Genomic DNA, 22,632 nt, shown 5'->3' with positions numbered 1-22,632 from the left:
TCCTCCTTCAGCAACCCTAACACTTTTCCCATTGATTTTTTATTTTTATTTTTGGAGAGAGTGGAAGGGAGGGGGAGAGACAGAAATATGGCTGTACAAGAGACATAGATTGGTTGCCTCCCTCATGCGCCCTGATGGGAGCCATTGATAGAACCTGCAACTGAAATACATGCCCTTAACTGTAAACAAACCTGAGACCCTTCAATCCATGGGCTGACGCACTAACCACTGGGCAAAGAGGCTAGAGCAGATTTCCGTATTTTCCATGGAGGACACTAGCCTCCCAAATCCCTGCAACCTCAGCATTCTTAGTCTCCACACAGTCGCAGTGGCCACATGGGGGCAACAGCACTCCACGCTGACGCATTGTCTTGCATTGGGCTGTGGCTCCAGCTTGGCAGAGGAACTGAATTTTCTATAGAACACTCGCAGCCTCATCTGGCTCAAGTTTAGAAGCAGAGGTCTTGCTTCCCTCCCTGAGGCCCTGGAAATTGTGGGGTGAAGGGATTTGGCTCCCTCAGGTGAGGAAAGGAGGGGGGGTCTATGCAAAGTTGGTGATGCGCAGATTCTGCCAGTCAGTGAATTAATCAGAGAGGGGGAACCGATGTCCTGGCTGGGGAGCCGGGGCTGATTTTTCTGGTCAAAGTAGAAGCTGGCCCGCCTGTGCTCCCTCCTGCTTCCTGCATCTCAACCTTTCCCTCTGCTCGGGTCCTGGTCAGCTCTCAAGCAGCATTGAAAAGCTCCCATTTTTTTAATTTTATTTTTTGCTTTTACATTTTAAAAGATTGATTTTAGAAAAAGAGAAATATACACACACACACACACACACACACACCATCAGCAGACTCCACATAATTAGACACCCACTGGTTGCATCTTGTATGGCCCTCACCAGGAATCCAGGCCACAACCTTGACGCAACCAACTGAGCTACCTGGCCAGGGCAGCTTTTACTTTTATTAGTATTTATTGTATTCTGAATTTACTCCCGTGCCATAGTTTTTGTGTCTTCAGTTTCTCCTGGGATAACTTTTCTTTCTCTGCAGCCTCCTCTTCTGGTTTAGGAACAATCTGCTCTTTTCCAGTTAAGATCATCTCCATGTGTCAGGAAGAGCTCATGGGTGGATTAACCTGCCCATGAGCTCTGTACGCTCTGCGCTGTATCTTGGGAGCTTTTGTTCACCTGGATGTGGTCAATGACCAGAGAATGTACATCTAAACCCTTGAGTTCAGCATTGCTCTCTGCATTTTTAAGCATGTGCAGCAAAAATGGAGCACTGTTTTTGGGCCATCGACCCCTGTGTCCAGCGTCACTGTTTGGCCTGGGCATACCTACCAACTCCACCATTGTAATGATAGAATGGCACACAATGCTTCTGTAAAGTGACATCCTTCAGATACTTAACACTTCAGAAAAGTGTTAGGGTTGCTGAAGGAGGAACACATGATGCTGAAAGGGGTAAAGAATTATAAATTTATTGTTACATCTGCTAGCAGAAGTAACATATTTTCAAATATGCATACCCTTGATGGCCTGGGCAGTTTCATGAGTGTTTTTTTTTTTCTCTCTCTCATGAGTGTTTTTAAAGTGAATACTAAGATTTGAACCTCTTGATTGGCATGATTTTGTGGAATTTTCTGGGTCAAGTGTACAATGAACCATTCTCAGAGGTCATGACCTCTGGTCACTTTCCAGGAGAGCGAAGCACTCCCATCTTCAAGGAAAAAATGTCCCTTTCTCTTTTCTCTCTTCTTCACAATTAAAATAAAAAAATAAAAATATATATTTTTTAATTTATTGAATATATATATTTTAATTTATTGATTTTTTTGTATGGGGGGCATTAATTTGTTGTTCTACTTATTTGTGCATTACTTGGTTGCTTCTTAAATTGTTTTTGTTTCATCTTTTTATCAGGTAGTCTTATTATTGATTCATGGGAGTTTTTATTGTTGTTTTAAATATATTTTTATTGATTTCAGAGAGGAAGGGATAGGGAGAGATAGAAACATCAATGATGAGAGAGAATCATTGATCAGCTTCCTCCTACATGCTCCCCACTGGGGATCTAGCATATAACCCGGGCATGTGCCCCTGACCAGAATCAAACCCAGGACCCCTGAGTCCACAGGCTGATGCTCTATCCACTGAGCCAAACCGGCTAGGACACTTGGTTGCTTCTTGTATGTGCCCTAACTAGAGATGGAACCCACAATCTTGGAGTATGGAGATAACACTCTAACCAAAGAACTTACCCACACACAGCCAGGGCCACAATTAAAAATTTTTGACATATTGACAGAATTTAAAATTAGAATTGTTACAGGAACCTCTCACAGACACCAGACAGGTGTTATTGGACAGCCCCCTGAGTCAGTGGGAGAGGGCTGTCCCCATCTCTATTCTCATTCTCGTAGGAACAAATTCAAAGGAGTGACCCTGATTGCGTTGTGATAAAGCCAATTTATTAAAGATATTAAAGCAAACACATTTATTAAAGAAGCAAGGCAAGCAATTCTGCATCTGAGCCAGAGCTCAGATGGGCTTTCCTATTTAGCTTGAAAAAGCCAGTTTGGTGGGGATTTGAGGAGTTATATACCCTCTTGTCTGTAAGTTTAAAAAAAATTCCTCTGCTAGATACCCTGGTAAAGATGAACTCCCTTCTTTTCTTTGTTATGGCTTTCCCAGAATTTATGAGAACCATCTGGTAACTCTATGTTGACAAACCCAAGACTGCTGGCTTCAATGTTTAAATAGTAAGATGAAATAAAACTGTCCTCCCTTCTTTTCCTTCCCCCTTCCTTCCTGCTGTCTTAGTTCCAGGGTGATTTATACTAAATAGTCTCTGGTTAGTGAGAAGTTGAATCAAGATTCCTCCTCCTCCCCTTCCCCTTTCCATTCCCTTCCTCTCCTACATTTTTTTGTGAGGAGGAGTTTTAACCCTTTGCTCTCAAGATAAGTTCCTGCTATAAGTGGTCTGCGAAACTTTTTGGCCTTGTCTAATTCTTCTGTCTCAGTCTCCCTATTTCTTGTCTTGGAATTTTCCTAGATTGTCACTATCCTATAACATTCCCCCCTCAGAGACTTCCATCCCTAAAATCTTTTAGGGTTGATGAGGGAAAGCAATCTGTTTTCAGTAACTGCTTCCTGCTGACAATTGGTCATAGTCCCTGGCTGTGTTAGAGTATGGAAGTCCTCTCCACGCCTGATCTAAGATAGACAAAGGAATGGGATTTGAGACTGGAATAGAGAGGCGTTGGTTGATTCTTTTAAAATAGGGATGGACTGGAATTCCCGAAAGGCCATCACTTCGACATGGAGTCTCACTTTAGGAGGTGGTAATGCAGATAGGCTTTCAAAGTGTGACCTAACTACAACAATAAAAGACAAACATGCAAATCGACCATACCTTTGCTATGCCTTAAGCCACGCCCACCAGCCAATCAGAGCGACTATATGCAAATTAACCCAACCAAGATGGCGGCGGGCAGCCATGGAGCTGGAGCAAGCAGGAGGCTTGGTTGCCCCAATGATGGAGGAAGCCAAGCTTCCCGCCTGCTATGGCCAGGCTCTGAACTCCACTCAAAGCAACAAAGTTTCAATGATAGAAGATAAATAAACCCCAGATACCTGCTTTCAGCCGGCCGTGGCCACGGAGCTGGAGCAAGTAGGAGGCTGGGTTGCCCCTGGTGATGGAGGAAGCCAAGCTTCCCTCCCGCCTGCCCTGGCCAGCTCTGAGCTCCTCTCAAGGCTACAAAGTTTCAATTATAGAAGGTAAATACATCCCAGAATAAAAAAGAAAAAAAGGAGAGACTGGGAGCTTCCGTCGCCGGGGGGGCTTGGCCAGCCTGAAAAACAGCCCTCAGCCCCTCACCCAGACTGGCTAGGCACCCCAGTGGGGACCCCCTCCACCCTAAAGGGGGTGTGGCCAGCCTGAAAACAGCCATCAGCCCCTCACCCAGGCTGGCCAAACCTCCATGGGGTGAGGGTCCCCACTGGGGGGCGAGGGGGGCTTGACCAGCCTGCAAACAGCTATTAACCCCTCACCCAGGCTGTCCAGGCACCCCAATTGGGACCCCCACCCTGAAGGGGGTGTGACCAGCTGCAAACACCCATCAGCCCCTCACCCAGGCTAGCTAGGCACCCCAGTGGGAACCCCACTCTGATCCGGGACACACTTCAGGGCAAACCAGACGGTCCTCACCCATGCACCAGTCCTCTATCCTATATAATAAGAGGGTAATATGCAAATTGACCCTAATAGCAGAAAGACTGGGAATCACTGGTCCTTATGACACACACTGACCACCAGGGGGCAGATACTCAATGCAGGAGCTGCCCCCTGGTGGGCAGTGTGCTCCCACAGGGGGAGCTCTGTTCAGCCACAAGCCGGGCTGCCAGCTGCCAGTACAGTGGTGGTGGTGGAAGCCTCTCCCGCCTCCTCAGCAGCGCTAAGGATGTCCAACTGCAGCTAGGCCTGCTCCCCGCTGGCAAGTGGACATCCCCTGAGGGCTCTCGGGCTGCCAGAGTGATGTCTGACTGCCAGCTTAGGACCAATTCCCCCAGGGAGCGGGCCTAAGCCAGCAGGTGGTTATTCCCCAAGGGGTCCCAGACTGTGAGAGGGCACAGGCCAGGCTGAAGGACCCTCCAGAGTACACAAATTTTTGTGCACTGGGCCTCTAGTATTGTATAAATAAGTAATTAGGTATTTAATTAGGAATATGCCTATGAAAACAGAAGAAAAAAAGCCTGGCCAGCATGGCTCAGTGCTTGAGCATTGACTTATGAGCCAGGAGGTCATAGTTCCCGGTCAGGGCACATACATGCCCAGGGTTGAGTGCTAGATCCCCAGTGTGGGGCATGCAGGAGGCAGCCGATCAATAATTTTCTCTCATCATTGATGTCTCTCTCTCTCGTCCTTTCCTCTCTGAAATAAATAAATAAATATATATATATATATATATATATATATATATATATATATATATATATATGGCACAAAGTATGAAAAGACAAATAACATAAAATACAGAAAAAAACCACCCTGGAAACTCAACAGAAGAATAGCTGGAGAGAACTCTGATAACCAAGGATGAAAACTGGAGACCACATAGAGACTGGTAGTAAGTGTGGAAGCACAAAAGGGGTGGCCGGGCTCCCACAGACAGCAGCTGAAAGTCCGGAGGGATATTTCTGCTATGGAGGGTTCCCACTGAGAACTCTGGGGTCTAAACCCCAAGCTGGCTCCCTAGCCCAGAGCACTAGAACTGAGAAAGGTGCCCATATAATACCTGGCTGTGAAAAGCAGCAGCGTTGCAGTCTGCCAGGGAGAGACTAGAAATGCAGGCACCCGCTTAAAGGACCAACACACAAAATTTCCTGTGCAGCCACTCACCTTGGGCTCCCGCAGAGGGAGGGCAGAGTGTACTGGAGCTGTGTGAGGAGAGTCCAGAGTTGGGGGCTCTAGGGTTGGAGCTTGGAAAGCAGCCACCCCAGTTTCCTATGCTGAGTCATTCCCTCACACTGAAGAGGACATCTTTCTCCTACAGACCTTAGCTATCCAGGTGGTTTTGACCTAGGGCAGTGGTCGGCAAACTGCAGCTCTCGAGCCACATGTGGCTCTTTGGCCCCTTGAGTGTGGCTCTTCACAAAATACCACGTGCGGGCGCACACGTATAGTGCAATTGAAACTTCGTGGCCCATGCGCAGAAGTCTGGGGGTAGGAAAGCAGGCCCAGTGCATATGTTGGTCCTCTCCAAAGGCATCCGGCCCCAGCAGAGGGATCCACAAGCTGTGGATTGCTGATAGACCCAAACAGGATACTCAGGGCCAATCAGAAATAGGGACTGACATTGTCCTGCACTAGAGATTGGGAGGTCTAGCAGATCTACCTAATATAATACGTAGACACAAACTCAAACAAGCAGCCAAAATGGGGAGACAAACAACCCCCAAATGAAAGAACAAGAGAATTCTCCAGAAGAGATAAATAAAATGGAGATAAGAAATTTATCTGATATAGAGTTTAGAATAATGATGGTAAAGATGCTCAACCGCATGAGAAAAGATATAGTAACTAAAAAAAAAAAAAAGAACAGTCAGAAATAAAGAGTGACATAGCACTAATAAAGAACACACTGGCCCTAACTGGTTTGGCTCAGTGGATAGAGCGTCGTCGGCCTGCAGACTGAAGGGTCCCAGGTTCAATTCCAGTCAAGGGCACATGCTGGGGTTGCAGACTTGATCCCCAGTAGGGGGCGTGCAGGAGGCAGCCTATCAATGATTCTCATCATTGATGTTTCTATCTCCATCTCCCTTCCTCTCTAAAATCAATAAAAACCTTGTTTTAAAATTTTTTTTTTTTTAAAGAGAACACACTGGAAGGAATACACAGCATATTAGAAGGGTAGAAAAATCAATCAGGGAACCAAGATGAAAAAAAACACAGTTAAAAAACAAGAGGACAGCCAAAGCCGGTTTGGCTCAGCGGATAGAGCGTCGGCCTGCGGACTGAGGGGTCCCAGGTTCGATTCCGGTCAAGGGCATGTACCTGGGTTGCGGGCACTTCCCCAGTGGGGGATGTGCAGGAGGCAGCTGATCAATGTTTCTCTCTCATCGATGTTTCTAGCTCTCTATCTCTCTCCCTTCCTCTCTGTAAAAAATCAATAAAATATATTAAAAAAAAAACAAAACAAAAAAACAAACAAACAAACAAAAAAAAACAAGAGGACAGCTTAAGGGATCCCCTATGGAAATGGTGAATAGGATGCAGGAACCTGTAAATATCTGGACTGAAGATAGAAATTTGGGTATTGATAGCCTAGAAATGGAATTTAAGCAATGCATGTGAAGGAGATCTCAAGGTTAAGGTCAGGCAGGCAGACCTGCATAACAATATGATGGTAATTGGCAGTGAGTGCTGTGAGAAAATGCAAGTTACAAGCATGTTAACTGGAAGCTGCACCTAGTCTCAGATGGAGGTGGAGACAGGAAGGGCTTCCCTGAAGAGGTGACTTCTGACACCCAAAGCCTGAGTAACTACAAAACCAGGAAAGCAAAAACAAGCAAGCAAGCAAATAAACCAAGGGTCCTCAAACTACGGCCCGCGGGCCACATGCAAATACAAATATTGTATTTGTTCCCGTTTTGTTTTTTTACTTCAAAATAAGATATGTGCAGTGTGCATAGGAATTTGTTCATAGTTTTTTTTTAAAACTATAGTCCGGCCCTCCAACGGTCTGAGGGACAGTGAACTGGCCCCCTGTTTAAAAAGTTTGAGGACCCCTGAAATAAACAGAGATGGAGTATTCTAGGTAGAGGGCACAGGCCATGCGAAGGCCTGGCAGCAAGTGAGCCCTGGAGGGAAGAAAACAAGCTGCTCAGTCTGGCATGGAGTGTGTGTGTTGAGAAGGGAATCTGAATTAGTCATCACCAAAAGTTTTGGGATAGCCAAACCCAGGTTCCGACCTGGTCCTGACACCCTCTGTGACCTCAGGTAAGTGACCCTGCCTTCAGAGCCTCCATTTTCTCTCCTGTTAGTTCCTGTTCCATAGACAAGGCTTGGGTAGCAGTTCCTTGCCCTGCCCCCAACAAGCCCTAAGGTAGCATTAGCCTTGACTATGGGTTTCATCTGTTTTGATCTTTTTATGTGAGGTATTATCATATTATATTATTTAAGAATCAGTGCATCAGGTTAATAGTTAAGAGTACAAGCTAGGGAGTTTGACCTCACAGTTACTTTACTTATTTCTAAAATGGAGAGAAAGACTGTTACGAAGACATATGAGCTGATATATTGAAAGTGTTTAGGAGAGTTATTTTTATCAGTATTACCTAAGAATGAGCAAGAGTCAGCCACCTGAGGAATCCAGGTGGGCTCTAGGAGGAGGGAACAGCATGGGTACAGACACAGAATAATAGCTACTAAGCTCTAATCCAGTGATGACGAACCTATGACACGCGTGTCAGAGGTGACACATGAACTCATTTTTTTGGTTGATTTTTCTTTGTTAAATGGCATTTAAATAAATAAATATCAAAAACATAAGTCTTTGTTTTACTATGGTTGCAAATATCAAAAAATCTATATATGTGACACGGCACCAGAGTTAAGTTAGGGTTTTTCAAAATGCTGACACGCTGAGCTCAAAAGGTTCACTATGACTGCTCTAATCACTTATTATTTTTTTAAAAAATATTTTTATTGATTTCAGAGAGGAAGGGAGAGGGAGATAGAGACAGAAACATCAATGATGAGTGAGAATTATCATTGGCTGCCTCCTGCATGTCCCCGCCCCCCCCACCCCCCAAGCCTGAAACCTGGGCATGTGTCCCACTGGGAATTAAACCACTTCCTGGTTCATAGGTTGGTGTTCAACCACTCCACCATGCAGGCTGGCCTAATCTACACTAATAAAAGAGAAAAATGGTAATTGGCGTATGACGCTACCCTTTTCATTGGCTAATCAGGGCTATATGCAAATTAACTGCCAACTAAGATGGCAGTTAACTGCCAACAAAGATGGCGGTTAACTGCCAACAAAGATGGCGGTTAATTTGCATATGTAGGCACAATGCAGGGAGGCGAAAGGGAAAGCAGGAAGAAGCCCCCTGCTACTGACAGTGATTGGAAACCCAGGGGGGAGCTAAGAGCTGGGGGGCAGGGCAAAGGTGGCCCTGAGGCGGCCATGATCGGAGAATCAGGCGCCTTTGCCGCCCTGGCCAGTGATAGCAGGAAGTAGGGGTGGAGCTAGCGATGGGAGCTGGGTACAGTTGAAGCTGGCAGTTCTGGGAGCTAGGGGTTCCTTGCCTGGGCCTAAAGCGGAGCCCACGATCGCGGGGCCGCTGCCACTGCGGGTCCCCACTGCCCGGGCCGGACGCCTCAGCCAGAGGCGTCCTGCAGGGGCAGGGGCGGAGCCCGTGTGATCGCAGTGCCCCCCGCTGCCACTGCGGGTCCCCGCTGCCCGGGCTGAACGCCTAGGCCAGAGGCGTTAGGCCTGGGCAGGGGCGGAGCCTGCAACTGCGGGGAGCTGGGGGTCCCCTGCCCAGGCCTAATGCTTCGGCCAGAGGCGTTAGGCCTGGGCAGGGGCAGAGCGGGAGATTGCGTCCCCGCTGCCCGGGCCGGTCGCCTCGGCCAGAGGTGTAAGGCCTGGGCAGGGGCGGAGCCTGCAACCGCGGGGAGCTGGGGGTCCCCTGCCCAGGCCTGACACCTCTGCCGGAGGCCTCAGGCCTGGTCAAGGGGCCGATCCAGTGATTGGTGATCAGAGGGTGATGAGGGTCAACTCCTCTGGCCGAGGCATCAGGCCTGGGCGGGGGTCTGGGGGTCCCCTGCCCAGGCCTGATGCCTGGGCCAGAGGCATCAGGCCTGGGTGGGGGGCGGAGCCAGGGATTGGGGGGATATGATGGTCCCCTTGCCCAGGCCTGAAGCCTGGGTCAGAGGCATCAGGCTTGGGTGGGGGGTGGAGCAAGCGATCAGAGGGAGATGGGGGTCCCCTGCCAAGGCATGATTCCTGGGCCAGAGGCCTCAGGCCTGGGCGGGGGTCAGAGCCAGTGATGGGGGGAGATGGGAGTCCCCTGTCCAAGCCTGACACCTCTGGCGGAGGCGTCAGGCCTGGGCAAGGGGCCGATCCTGCGATTGGAGGGTGATGGGGGTCAACACCTGAGGGCTCCCAGTATGTGAGAGGGGGCAGGCTGGGCTGAGGAACACCCCCCCCCCCTCACACACACACCCAGTGCACAAATTTCATGCACCGGGCCCCTAGTCATCCTATATAATAAAAGGCTAACATGCAAATTGTCCCCTCCACCAGGAGTTCCACTAGAGTTCAACCAGGGGTGGGCCAGCCCACCAAACGCAGGCAGCCCCTTCCCCCCTCCGGCCCCCCTCCGCTGCCACACCAGCATCAGCCCCGCCTCCAACCAGCCTCCCCTATCACATTCCGGGTGGGGCCCGGCCAACCTCCTGTGTCCCCTTCCCCCAGCCAGCCTGATCAGCCTTGATGGGGCAGGCCGCCCCCACCCATGCACCAATCCGTGCTCTGGCCTCTAGTTTAATTATAATAGGGGCTTAGTGAGGGGGGCACCGAAGTCTTTGTTCCCATTTTACAAAGTATATAACTGCTCAGAGGTTTCAAGTCCCTGTTTTTGGAATGTCACAGTTATTAAGGGGCAGAGCCCAGATTCAAAGTCAAACCAAGCCAGCCTCCAGGGGAGAGGCAAAGGGCCAAACAAGTCAAACATCCTGGTAGCTAGATTTAGCTCCTTATAAAAAGCCCGAAAAAATACTGGGTGTGCACAGGTTGGAGACTGGAACCAGAGAGCAAGGGAAGCCTCCAAAGGCAGCTGGAGTCGCCACTTTTTCTCCCAGTTTTGGCATTCCCCGCCCACTCCCCAACCTGGCCTTGGCCAGTGGACTCGTCCTGTGCCAGACCCCCTCTTTAGAGATGGGAAGTCTGAGATGACACTTTGGGGCCGTCCTGGAAAAATGACTCTGGTGACCCTGACTCAGAGGGTAAAGGAATGCGGGTGGAGGCGTCTCACAAGACAGTTTTGGTAGGCGGCAAAACCCTACCCAGTTTGACCGCCATCCTGCTGCCGCAAGGTCCCAGGAAATCTAGACTAGCGGTAGTCCCCGCACAGTGCGGGCGGTTGGCCCCCGATCGCGAGCTAAATAAAATTCGGGGCTTCGATGAGGTCGCCACAAGACCAGGATAGGGGCCGAGAGCCAAGAGTCGCGTTTCTGGCGGGCCGAAAACCGTATCCGTAGCCGGGTGTAGACCAGTTTAAGGGGAGAAAGTTCACAAAACCTACGGGGTCACCTTAGAGGTCTTAACCCGGGTTGGAGAGGTGTTGGGAAGACCTCAGACCTGTGAAATCAGCGCGGGGACTCCGTCCGGGCGACGCCCGAGCAGCTACAACCAATGGACGAGGCCGAGCGCGCGCGCAGGCGCAGTGGTAGAGACGGCAGTAGGACCGCGCGGAAGCGGGCGGGGCGCCCGGCCTGGGCTAACCCGAGGCGCCGCCTGAGTCACGCGCCCCGCCCTACGGAACCGGCCTCCGCCAGAGACCCGGGAGCAGCGGAGACAAGCGGACCGGGAGAGGCGGTGAGCGCCCAGCCACACTACCCTTGTACTTCGTACGGCCCCAGACCCGACGAGATCCTAAAGTCCCGGCTTCAGAGGTCCCCAGACTGATGATCTGAGATTCGAACCTCCAGACCTGTCCTGCCCGCGTTATCTCGCCCCGGACACACTTCCACCCTCCGTCCTTGGACTTGAGAGGTACCCCGTAAATTATGCTCTCGTGCCCCCCATTCTAATGGGAACCTCGTTATCCCTGGCCCTGGTCTTACTCCCACGATCTCAGACCCGAGCCCACAGACGCCGCGGTGACACTCTGATCCCGCTGCGGGGAGTATCTGAATTTCCAATCCCACATCCTGAATTTCCAAAACCTTGTCCCGGGGGCCTCCAGGCCGAGAATCTGACCCGCCCGAGACCCATAGTCCAGTTCTGGGGCCCTGACTCGAGCCCCCAGACACATCCGGGATGTCTTACACTAACTTGGCGCTCCCGGGAACCCACCAGACCCGGACCCCCTAGCCTTAATGATGCCTAAGCGTAGACTCACCCAGGGTCATTCAAGGCTGACGAGGACCCTTTGAATCCAGAAGGGGTTTCAAATGTGATCATCAGTCCCTACCGCACCTATCCGAGCACTGCCATCCCCCAGCAGCCCGGACCACCGTTCTGAACGGACTCTTTAAGCCCAGCCAGAGGCCTCACTCCCCACCTCCAGCTGCCTGAATTTCTCATTTTTATGTGGGTTCGCGACCACCTAACCACTTTTTTCTCTTTAGGAACCTAGAGTCGCAGCCATGTTCCTGGTTAACTCGTTCTTGAAGGGCGGCGGTGGCGGCGGGGGAGGCGGGGGCCTGGGCGGGGGCCTGGGGAATGTGCTCGGAGGCCTAATCAGCGGCGGCGGAGGCGGCGGCGGAGGCGGAGGCGGAGGCGGCGGCGGCGGCGGCGGCGGAACTGCCATGCGCATCCTGGGCGGGGTCATTAGCGCCATCAGGTAGGGCGGGGCCTGAGGGGGCGGGGCCCAACGTTGGAGACTGTCGGGCGAGAATAGAATGGGGTAACCTGGAGACTGACCTGGAGCCTTCATCAGGCTGGGCCGGGCCTGGGCTGGGAAGCCGGCCTTGAGGGGCGGGTCGTAAGGAGGCGACTGCAGCTCGTGGAAGCGGGGCTACACCTGGGGGGTTGCCCTCTGTTGGATCGTTGCTGGGTCCGGGCCGGGCTTTGGGAGGTGGGGCTTACTCGGGCTGGACCCCGCCGGCTTCCGCTAACCTGAAGATGAACGTTAAGGGGGCGGAGCCAGCGAGGCTGGGTGTCACTTCCTGGGGGCAAGGCTTGTGTTATGCGCCTGGCGCGGCCGTCCTAGGTGGGTCCATGAGAAGGTGCCCCCAGAAGAGGCCGAACCTACTGGGATAAGAGAAATAGCTTTGAAGGGGCTCAGCCTGGCTGGGAACTAGCTGGATTAAAATAGAAAAATGTCCTGGTGGAGGTAGGGCAGGTTTTCTAATTAGCCTAATTAGAGGCCTAATTACCCTTGGCCATTGAGCAGTGATCCCTCCAAAGAGCTGGAACTAATGGAGCTGGGGCGGGGTGCTGGGAAGACACAAGAGTTCAGGAAGCCGTAGCGATGAACTATGTTCCTAGACAGATGGGATCGGGGGAGTTTGGGGCCCCGAGAAGCGGGGGCAGAACTTTTACGAAGTGAGCCCTCGCAGAGGCTGAGTCTATTGAGGGAGCTGCCATTGGGCAGGTGTGCTCTGGTAGGAGTGGAGCCTACCTTAAGGTCAGGCCTCTGAGTTTCCTCACGGGCGCAACCAGGGCAACAAGGATAGGGACAGGTGTGCTCGCTTCGGCAGCACATATGCTAAAATTGGAACGATACAGAGAAGATTAGCTTGGCCCCTGCGCAAGGATTACACGCAAATTCGTGAAGTGTTCCATATATTTAAAAAAAAAAAAAAAGGATAGGGACAGGTGAGGACAAAAGAGATAGGGCAGGCGGAGGGAGCAAGCAGGGAGGGTGGCAGTCTGGGTTTGCGCGGGTTGGGGTGTGGAAGCTAGTGCTAACTCCCCTGTTTCCCTCCAGTGAGGCGGCTGCGCAGTATAACCCAGAGCCCCCGGTAAGCTGCCCTCCACAACCTGAGACCTTGCTTCCACTCTGAGGCCTTTTCCAGCACTTCTCCTTGTCCCTTTGGAGAAGCTCACCCCTTCCATGTCCTCTCATTAAGTCTCTCCCTTGTCATGTCCACAAACAGCTATTACCCACTCCTTATTCACTGACCACCTCTCATTCCTTTGACCACTCAAGTACTCAGTCCACTCTGGGTGGCAATCTAGGGCTGTACTGGCCAGGGCTCCCCTCCCCACCTCTTACTCTATCTTCTACGAGATCTCCTCCCTCTGCAGCCCCCACGCACCCATTACTCCAACATTGAGGCCAATGAGAGTGAGGAAGTCCGGCAGTTCCGGAGGCTCTTTGCCCAGCTGGCTGGAGATGTAAGTAACCCCGTCCTAACTCTTCCATAATTTCCCTTGGGTGGCCCTTGTACAGACATTCAACCATGGCTATCCCAAAGTTCCTATCCTCCTTCATCACACGCCCAGATCCCTTTCAGTCACCCCTGACCCACCCCAAACTTCCCTGTAGGACATGGAAGTCAGCGCAACAGAACTCATGAACATTCTCAACAAAGTGGTGACCCGACGTGAGTGACTGGGGTTAACACATTGGGCAGGTTTAGAGGTATGGCAGCTGGGGTAGTAGAGACCTCTGGCCTCTGACCTTCAACCTGTCCCCCACAGACCCTGATCTGAAGACTGATGGTTTTGGCATTGACACATGTCGCAGCATGGTGGCCGTGATGGATGTATCCTTGAGGGCACTCTGGAAGAGGCCTTAAGTGAAGAAGGAATTTTCTGAGAGCATGAGTGGGAACCAGGGTACAGCTTGCATACCCACAGATGTGGACAGGAATACATTAGAACACACCCACCTATGGACATGTGGCAATCAATAATAATATCAGCTATCATAGCTGGCACTTACTTGTACATCAGAACCATTCTGTTAGACACATACAATTATTATATTCCATTCTATAGGTAAAGAAACAGACTCAGAGAGAGGCAGTCATTTGTCTGAAGTTATAAATAAAGAGTAAGTGGCAGGATAGGAATTTGGACTCCAGGTCTTTTGGGCTTGAGAACCCAAGCTTATAATTTCCCTTGGGTGGCCCTTGTACAAACATTCAACCATGGCTATCCATAGGTATGCCTACATACACATATATACATGCACACACAAGGGCACACCCATATACACGAAGATATGTGATGGCATATGCACAGGAACACATGTGTCTATTTGCACATGGCCAGTCATTAGCTGATCTTGGATATATGCACACTCAGCACATAGGTCAGTACAGACACACACATATATTCATGTTGTGTGATCATGTGATTATATAAGAGTTACATGCAAAAGGTTTAGCATAGTGTATAATAATAGAGTGGTCTGTACATGTTTGGTGTTACTGTGATCATATGCAGGTAGTTTTTTTGTTGTTATCCACATCAGAGGATATTTTTTCCATTGCTTTTCAGAGAGAGTAGAAGGGAGAGAGACAGACGTGTCAGTATGAGAGACACATATCAGCTGGTTGCCTCCTGTACTATTGGGAGGTGGGAAGTGAATCTGCAACAGGTATGTGCCCTTAACTGGGAATTGAACCCACAACCCTTTGGTGCGAGGGCCGATGCTCTGACCACTGAGCAATGTCAGCCAGGGCTGCAGGTAGATTTTTCAGCTCTAAATCTGTTTCTGTCTCTGTGACTGGGGAATATTACTTGTGGGACTGGTGTCTTGAGGATTTAGTGAGCAAAGTTATGGTCTGAGAAACTTAAAACTGGTGTGTATACTAAGTAATCTGGTAAGTCTTGGTAGGTTGTTACTGAGAATTTATCAAGTGCCAGCACCGGAGGTAAGAGCTTTCTGCCAATATCTCATTCTGCTCTGATCACAAACCCATTATGTATTCACTACTGTCCCCTCATTTTCTTAGAGCTCCAAGACTTAGAGCCCCTGTTTTTTTTATATGTTCTAACATTTAGGAAATCAAATTACTATCAAGGATTTAATAAACGAGGAATTAGTAACTATTCAGGTGAGAAATTTATAGTTTGGAAAAGTTCATTATAATTCCACAAGGTTATGTTTAAAGAGAGTCCTAACCATTTAGAAACATAAAGTGGCCCTGGCCGGGTAGCTCAGTTGGTTAGAGCATTGTCCTGATAGGCCAAGGTTGTGGGTTCAATCACTGGTTAAAGCACATACAGCAACCGAGGAATGCATAAATAAGTGGAACAACAAAATTGATGTTTCTCTCTCCTTCCCTCCTTTCCTCTTTCTCAAATCAATAAATAAAATGAAATGAGAACATAAAGTAAAATTTGTATGAATAAAACAAGAAATAGCCACACATCCAAGGTAACATGACTAGGGTGAGATAGGAACTGGGGTTTTAGCCCAAGTTTCCCTGCTTGGCAGTTACCATTTTGGTGTACACAGGGTGTACAATGCACACATTTAGTACAGCTATTCTTAACACCCTTCTGCCAGAGTGACACAACAGGAAAGCTGGGTTTCGAGGAATTCAAGTATTTGTGGAACAACATCAAAAAATGGCAGGTGTGTGGTGACCTCTTAAACTTAGCATGAAGACTTCTAAGCCATGGAGATGCTGTGCCCCATGATGCTCATTTGGTCCCTGAACTCCCTGTCCCCACAGGCCATATACAAACAGTTTGATGTTGACCATTCAGGAACCATTGGCAGCAGTGAACTTCCAGGGGCCTTTGAGGCAGCAGGTATGGCTGGTGGGGACATGGTGGGGATGGGAGTAGGATTGGTGAGACAGCCCCACTGAGCTGGTCTGAGTCTGAATCTGGGACTGGGAGTGGGTTGGGCTTCATGGCCCCCGCACCTGAGAGACTAAATCATTGTCAGGGTTCCATCTAAATGAGCATCTCTACAACATGATCATCCGACGCTACTCAGATGAGGAAGGGAACATGGATTTTGACAACTTCATCAGCTGCCTGGTCAGGCTGGATGCCATGTTCCGTGAGTGACACTGCAGCTCTCTTCGGAGCAGGGGTGGATTTTATTTGTTCAACATCCAAGGGATTACCCAAGGTCTTTGAGCCTAACCCTGAGGTGGGCAATGGTAGGGGCACTGCAGTGACCAAAACAGCCCCAGATCCTGCCCTCACATCACTCACAGTCCAGTGGAGGAAAGGCAAATCATCAGTGACAGCTCAATGGTTGCTTCTGGGCTAGAGGAGGTTCAGGGTAGAGTGATGGGGGCTCTGAGAGGAAGCTCAGGGCAGAGTGCATTTAGATTTGTGATTATGGAATCTCTGAGGGCTTCAAACTAAGAGGCAGCCTGAAGGGTCAAGGAGAGCTTCCTGAAGGAAGGCACATGTGAGCTGAGACTTTAGGGGTGAGGAGGAGTGATCCCGTGAGAGAGTGGGGATGAGTGTTGCAGTGGAAACAGCCTGTGTGAAGGCCAAAAAGGAAAGAGAGGATGGTAGTTTTGGTGTTTTTTGTTGGACTCAGTTCAGCATGCTGAAGAGGGGGTGGGATGGCGAGACAAAAGGCTGTGAAGCGGGGACAACAGGGACTTGTATCATAAAGGTTCTTTTGAACATTAATGCACTGAATCTTTAAGATCACCCTGAGAATTGGGAATTATTGTCCCCATTTTATAGGGAAGGAGCCTAGGGTTCAAGGAGACAAAATAGCTTGCTTACAGCCACTCAGCAAGGAAATTAATTCCAAAGCCAGAATTTGAACTCCGACCTGTTTGAGAGTTGAGTGAAAGGAAGCAAGAACAATGGGCATGTAGGGCTGTGAATGCCAATTTTTAGGGGTGCTCAGAGAGTGGGGGCAATGGAGAGCTACAGTAGGTTCTAGGCAGGGGAGGGATGGTCAAATTTGGCTTTGATCCCTTGGCATCCCAAGAGACTAGGGAGGACCATACATTAAGAGCATGGGTAGAGGAAAAGGGACAGGTATGCCAGGGCTATGAAGGGAAGGCAGGAGTGGACAATAGGGCAGATGATGCCAAAAGTCACGTGTGAGAAGGCCCAAGAAATGTCCACTGGAAGAGGGTCAACAGTAACTGCTGTGAGTGCAGCATCTAGGACACCAGGTAGTATGTGGACATCTGAGGGTGGTAACAATGTAGAATGAGAGAGAGGAAGCAAAGGCAGTGTGGGCACCTGTTTGCCCAGGTTTAGCTGTGGGTGGAGAACATGGAGGGGAGTTTCAGGGCAGGAGTGGGAAGCATGCGAGACGGTAAGGCAGGAAGTGAAGCCTGCAGAGTTTCTTTCCAATAGTCTGTTTAAGCTAGAACTGGAGGGCTCAGAAGTCGGTGGGAAGCTGGGACTTGGGCAGAGGGTGATGGTACATGGAGGCCATTATTGAGGTGGGTAACAGCCTGGGTTTCAATCCCAATTTCCTCACTTTCTCACTGCGTGACCTGGAACACATCACTTCTCTGTGCCTAATTTTAAAATGACACATCTCTCAGAATTGGATTAAATTAGTTAATATGTGAAAAGCACTTTATACAGTGCTTGGCACAAGGTGCTAAATCAAGTACTAGCTACTATTATCATCCCATATATTAGTATATTTTTATCCTAAAAGCCACCCCCTCCCCCCTTCCCCAACCCTTTTCTTCTCTAGGTGCTTTTAAATCTCTTGATAAAGATGGCACTGGACAAATTCAGGTGAACATCCAAGAGGTAAGAACTCCCATCCTGCCCTCCCTTTAGCTCTGAACTGGATTCCTTCCCTCGTATTTTCCCAACAGTCCCTGGGGAGGGCAGAGAAGGGCTTCTGGTATTCTAATCCCAGTTCTCCTCACTCTCTGTGCCTTTCTCTCCCCAGTGGCTGCAGCTGACTATGTATTCCTGAGTGGGAACCCCAGACCTCTCTCCTCATCACCTCACATTAGGTGTCACCTTGGACATTTTGGTCTCTCCCAGGGCTGATCCTGTCTGCAGTCATGTCTTTGTGGGTCCTGCTGACCCACCAGCTTTTCCATTTTCTGTTGGCAACTAGCTTCTCAGACAACAGCAAGGGCTCAATGTGTCCCAACGTGCCACGCCCCAAGTTACATCTGGCTCTAGGACACTCTAACACCCTGTCCCATGGGTCGCTCCACCCTCGGCATACCCACTCCACAGCCCTTCTCACGCATCTGTGCTAAGTTGTGTCACTTCCACACCCCAAGGTAGGAAGGGAGATTCTCCTAAGTTCTGGGAGAATCACCCTAGGCCCTATGCACCCTGGCACACCAGTTCAGTTAACCACCCAGCCATCTGAACTCCAGGTCCTAACAGGCCACATATGCCCCAATGCCTTTGTATTCTGCCCCAGCCTGCTAGACCCAGGAGGAAATAAATGCACCCCAGTTGCTGCTCTAAGATCTGCCTCCTGTTCTGAGAGTTGAAGGGTGGCTTAGGCTCTGTCTGGGGCAGAGGGAGTCTTGGTCCTGGTGGTGGAGTGGGGGTGGTTTTGTGGGTCTTTGTGTCTATCCCAAAGGCTGGATCTGCATGTCTTTCTCACAGTGGATCCCAGTCAAGTTATATCCTCATTCTTGCTAAGATACTTTAGAGAGTCTGGAGTTGAGAGTGGGACACAGAGGCCTGGGCACTCCTGCTCCTGCTGCAAGAGCAGGGCTGGTGGGAAGTGTCAGTGTCACCCCTGGTTCTGTCTCCCAAGGTCATGTTTGTCCGCTCTCATCTGTGCATGAGTGAGTTTGTTCTTCACTTGCCTCTTAACTATTTCACCATGACCACATTTAGCATCTTCCTTCCCACCCCCCAGAGCCTCTGAAGGGAGAGGAGGGCTGCTATCCTAGGATACATATCCCTGTCCCACTCAAGGACACCACCCTCGGTCATCAAAGCCTGAGGGGGCAGGGGCAGCCCAAGGGTACCCCAACCCCCCTGGGAAGGCTGAGAGGCAGTGACATCCTAGGAACAGTCCTGGTCTAAAATGAGGGACTCAAGGCTTGGGCGATGGGCTGTCCATAGGACAGAGATTACTTGCTAATGGGAGGACGGAGTGAGGGGTGCACATAGAGGCCAGGGCGGGGCTGGATTCCCCAATAAGCCAGCACATTTATTGATGCTTGTTCAAGTCCTTCAGGTCCTGCAGGCTTCTTGGTCTCACTTCTGGTGGGGGAAGGAAGCCCAGCCAAGGCAATACAGACTGTAGACCGTGCCTGGGGAGGGAGTGTAGGGGATACAGAATGAGACCCTAATTGCTTCCTTGAACCCCATATTGGGTTTTTAAACCCACCTGCAGACTCACCAACCACCAGTCTGGATCCCAGCCCCAGTTCATGGTTCAAACTCCCTCCTCAAACTGCACTTCAGGTGGGGAATCCCTGGTCTTTGATCCAGACCAGGCCCTGAGCTTTCTACCCAGCTCCTGCCAGGCCCCCAGGGCTCCTCCTGGGACAGAAGCCCAAGTCCTAGGGAGCTCCCCTGTCCCCCCTATATGCTGGCCTGGACGCCAGTACAGTCCCCAAACCTGGCCAGCCCAGAACCCAATCCCCTCCCTAAATTCCAGCCCGAGAACCAACCCCCTTCCTCACTCCAGCTTGAGCCCGCCTCCTGCAGTTCAGTCCGAACAGGCCCTGCACTCACCTCCCAGACACAGTCCCATGGTCAATCGGTAGAGAATGTTGTCAGTTCCCCCGCCCTTCAAGTGCACCGGAAGGTCATTGTCCGCCTGATGTTGGGGGCGTCCAATAAGAAAAGGGTGCTGTTGTCGCGAAGACGGTCTCCCCCGCCTCCCTCTGGATCGAGCTTGCGGCCCCCCGCCCCGCCTACCTGGAAGAGTTTCTGTTTCTCCGCCACTCGGTTCTCCAAGCGGTTCCGAGCTGTTGAGCTGAAGGAGCGAATCAACGCCTGGGAAGCCTGGGGGAAGGCGGTGGGTGGGAATTAGAGGCACCTGGAGAGGCGTCTCGAAGTGGGTCCAGCGGGGGTAGCGGGGGCGGCCCTGGGACTTGAAAGCTTCCCAAAGGCAAGATCAGAGTTGCCAACACGAGTGGGGGAGGGTGGACTGTCAAGAAAGACCCCGAAGGGGACTAGCGCCTGGAGGGTCTGACTTGGAGGTTACGGTAACCTCACTGGTGGTCCGTGAGGTCCGAAAGGTTGGCGACCGCTGGACGGTCCTGGAGGAGGAGCGGGCCCAAAAGGGAGGCGCAGGCCCCTGAATTAATGGTAGAAGCCCAGGTCCCGGAAATATACCCTATGGAGTTTCCAGACAGCCTGAGAGGTCCCGGGAAGGGTAAAGGTGTTAAATTCCCAGTGCGTGGGTCCCGAGGTGTTAGGAGCCCTGGACGAAGGGAAGGTTAAACCCTGGACTCTGGGCCATGTTAGTGTCCCCGGCTATCTGAGAAGCTCTTGGATTGGGAGGTGAGGGTGGGGGTCCCAGGCTGTTAGGCGGGAGACTCGAACCCTGAATGGGCTCACGTTCCAGTGCCCCAGATCCCCGGACGTTTAGAGTGTCTCGTATTGGGGTGAAGGCTTCCGGGATGGGGGGCCCGGCCCGTGGGGGCCCTCACCCGCATGGCCCTCATTCTGCGTCCTCCTCTGCGGCTGGAGTCACCTCCCTCTACGGCAAGGACACACAGTGGCCTCCCCTCTTGGTGCATCCCAGGCCACGCCCCAGCTACATCACAAGGCAGGTCAGTCTCCGCCTCTGCAAAGTGGGGTGGAGCCGGAAAAAGCCTGCGGCCAGATTCGGATTCGCCCAATAGGCCCGCGGAGGAGACCCTCCAACCCCACCCCCGCTCCGAATGGTTGAGGCATCCATCTATTACTCACCTCGGAATTTCCATTGGTCCAAGTGGGGAGGAAAGCGGTTCCAAGGAATATATGGTTTGGTTTGTTTCTGAGGAGGAATTGCGCCTGGGGCAAGTGCATTTTCTTCAAGTCTTCTCGGATCTCCTACCCTGATTGCTACTGCAGAGCGATTGAGGTTGGGATGACACCCAACCAACTGAGCCACACCGGCCAGGGCTGGATGAATTTAAAATAAGGTTTGTGGATTAGATAATAACATTATACCAGTATTAATGTCCCTATTTTGATGATTGCATAATGTTTATGTAACAATGTTTTTAGTATTGGGGGGTAAAGGGTATCATATCTGTAACTTACTATAAAATGATTAAGAAACAAGATATATATCCACATTCTGTTCGATTCTACTTCTATCTGATTCTGATGTGCAGCCAGGGTTAAACATAGTTTTATCGACCAGTAATAATCCTGGCCTCGTCTAACAATTCTCTTTTAAAAAGGGCTTTTATAACAATCAAATTCCCTTAACACTTTCAGCCCTGGCCGGGTAGGTCAGTTGGTTAGAGCATTGTCCCATTACACCAAGGTTGTGGGTTCCATTGCACATACAAGAATCAACCAATGAATGCTGTAGGGGAGCTAGAGATGTAATATGTCTCCAGCAATAAAGGCGTGGGGGAAATGTTTAACTTTCTGTGACTGTAACTCTCTGTAGCCGCAGGTTTGACCGACTACCCAGAAAGCCAGAATACCGCCCAAAGGTAAACATCACGCCCCAAGAAGGTTAATGAATGTATAGGGTGTGGATAACTGCCTGATGTTATCTGTTAATTTAGACTTGCATTGTACTTTCTGGTGGCCCGCCACATGCTTTTAATATGAACCCTCTATAAAACAGAGACCCTGTCCTGGGAAGGTGTGGATATATTACTGATGGCCACTGCTGGAAGCAAGCAGCTGCTTTGCCAGTTTATGTGCTTCTCCTATTAAGCTCTAATGAACTTAAATAAGGTTATATGTCAGTTCCTCGGAATCCATCCTGAATTTAGACTTTTGGGGCTTTCCCTCAACAAAAGCATAAATAAGTAGAACAAAAAAAGTGATGTTTATTTCTCACTCTCTCCTTTGCTTTCTCTCTAAAAGCAATCCATCAATAAAAATTAAAGAAAACAAAATCCCTTAACACTTTCAAACTATGCTTGTAAATTGAATATGTTAGATTTTTTCCATTTATAAACTACTAGAGGCCCAGTGCACAGATTTGTGCACCGACGGGGTACCCTGGCCTGGCCTGCTCCCTCTCATAATCTGGGATCCCTCAGGGGATGTCAGAGAGCCAGTTTCAGCCCGATCCTTACAGGTCAGGCTGAGGGACCCCACCCATGCACAAATCCGTGCACCAGGCCTCTAGTATGCATATAAGATCTTTGGTTAATCTCTTCCCACTCTCAACCCTCACCTCTTCCCTCTGAAATTCATCAGTCTGTTCCATGTTTCCATGCCTGTGGTTTCTGCTCCTGTGTTGAGCATCTTCCCCCAGGTGGTCAGTGTGCATCATAGCTACCAGCCTGTTGGCTGGTCAGCCAGCTGCTTAGGCTTTTATATCTACACTAATAAAAGAGAAACATGCAAATTGTGTCACTCCACTATGCCCACCAACCAATC

The 22,632-nt window shown here is 50.3% G+C and overlaps 2 protein-coding genes and 1 non-coding gene across 3 annotated transcripts; 2 read left to right on the top strand and 1 right to left on the bottom strand.

Annotated features, from left to right (window-relative positions):
- The first annotated feature begins 11,075 nt into the window (after nucleotides 1-11,075).
- On the top strand, nucleotides 11,076-18,573 carry CAPNS1 (calpain small subunit 1). Its single transcript, XM_059666729.1, has 11 exons — nucleotides 11,076-11,280; nucleotides 11,859-12,073; nucleotides 13,163-13,196; nucleotides 13,483-13,572; nucleotides 13,724-13,781; nucleotides 13,879-13,943; nucleotides 15,698-15,766; nucleotides 15,867-15,945; nucleotides 16,085-16,201; nucleotides 17,831-17,889; nucleotides 18,035-18,573. The coding sequence occupies exons 2-11, from the start codon at nucleotides 11,877-11,879 to the stop codon at nucleotides 18,059-18,061; spliced, it is 795 nt and encodes a 264-aa protein (XP_059522712.1). The 5' UTR covers nucleotides 11,076-11,280; nucleotides 11,859-11,876; the 3' UTR covers nucleotides 18,062-18,573.
- On the top strand, nucleotides 12,917-13,023 carry LOC132217734 (U6 spliceosomal RNA). Its single transcript, XR_009448992.1, has one exon. It is a non-coding gene; the product is annotated as a U6 spliceosomal RNA (small nuclear RNA).
- A 679-nt stretch (nucleotides 18,574-19,252) lies between the features above and the next one.
- LOC132216963 (cytochrome c oxidase subunit 7A1, mitochondrial) lies at nucleotides 19,253-20,880 on the bottom strand. The gene is made up of 4 exons (XM_059666734.1): nucleotides 20,727-20,880; nucleotides 19,990-20,076; nucleotides 19,804-19,888; nucleotides 19,253-19,376 (listed from the first exon to the last, which is right to left on the bottom strand). Exons 1-4 carry the CDS (start codon nucleotides 20,814-20,816, stop codon nucleotides 19,321-19,323), a joined length of 318 nt encoding a protein of 105 aa, XP_059522717.1. The 5' UTR covers nucleotides 20,817-20,880; the 3' UTR covers nucleotides 19,253-19,320.
- Between the last annotated feature and the right edge of the window lie 1,752 nt (nucleotides 20,881-22,632).

The sequence above is a fragment of the Myotis daubentonii genome, chromosome 15 (genome assembly GCF_963259705.1).
Source record: "Myotis daubentonii chromosome 15, mMyoDau2.1, whole genome shotgun sequence".
NCBI classification, from domain to species: Eukaryota; Metazoa; Chordata; class Mammalia; order Chiroptera; family Vespertilionidae; genus Myotis; species Myotis daubentonii.
The sequence above is the reverse complement of the archived record's forward strand: the minus strand, read 5'-3'. Positions and strand labels throughout refer to the sequence as shown.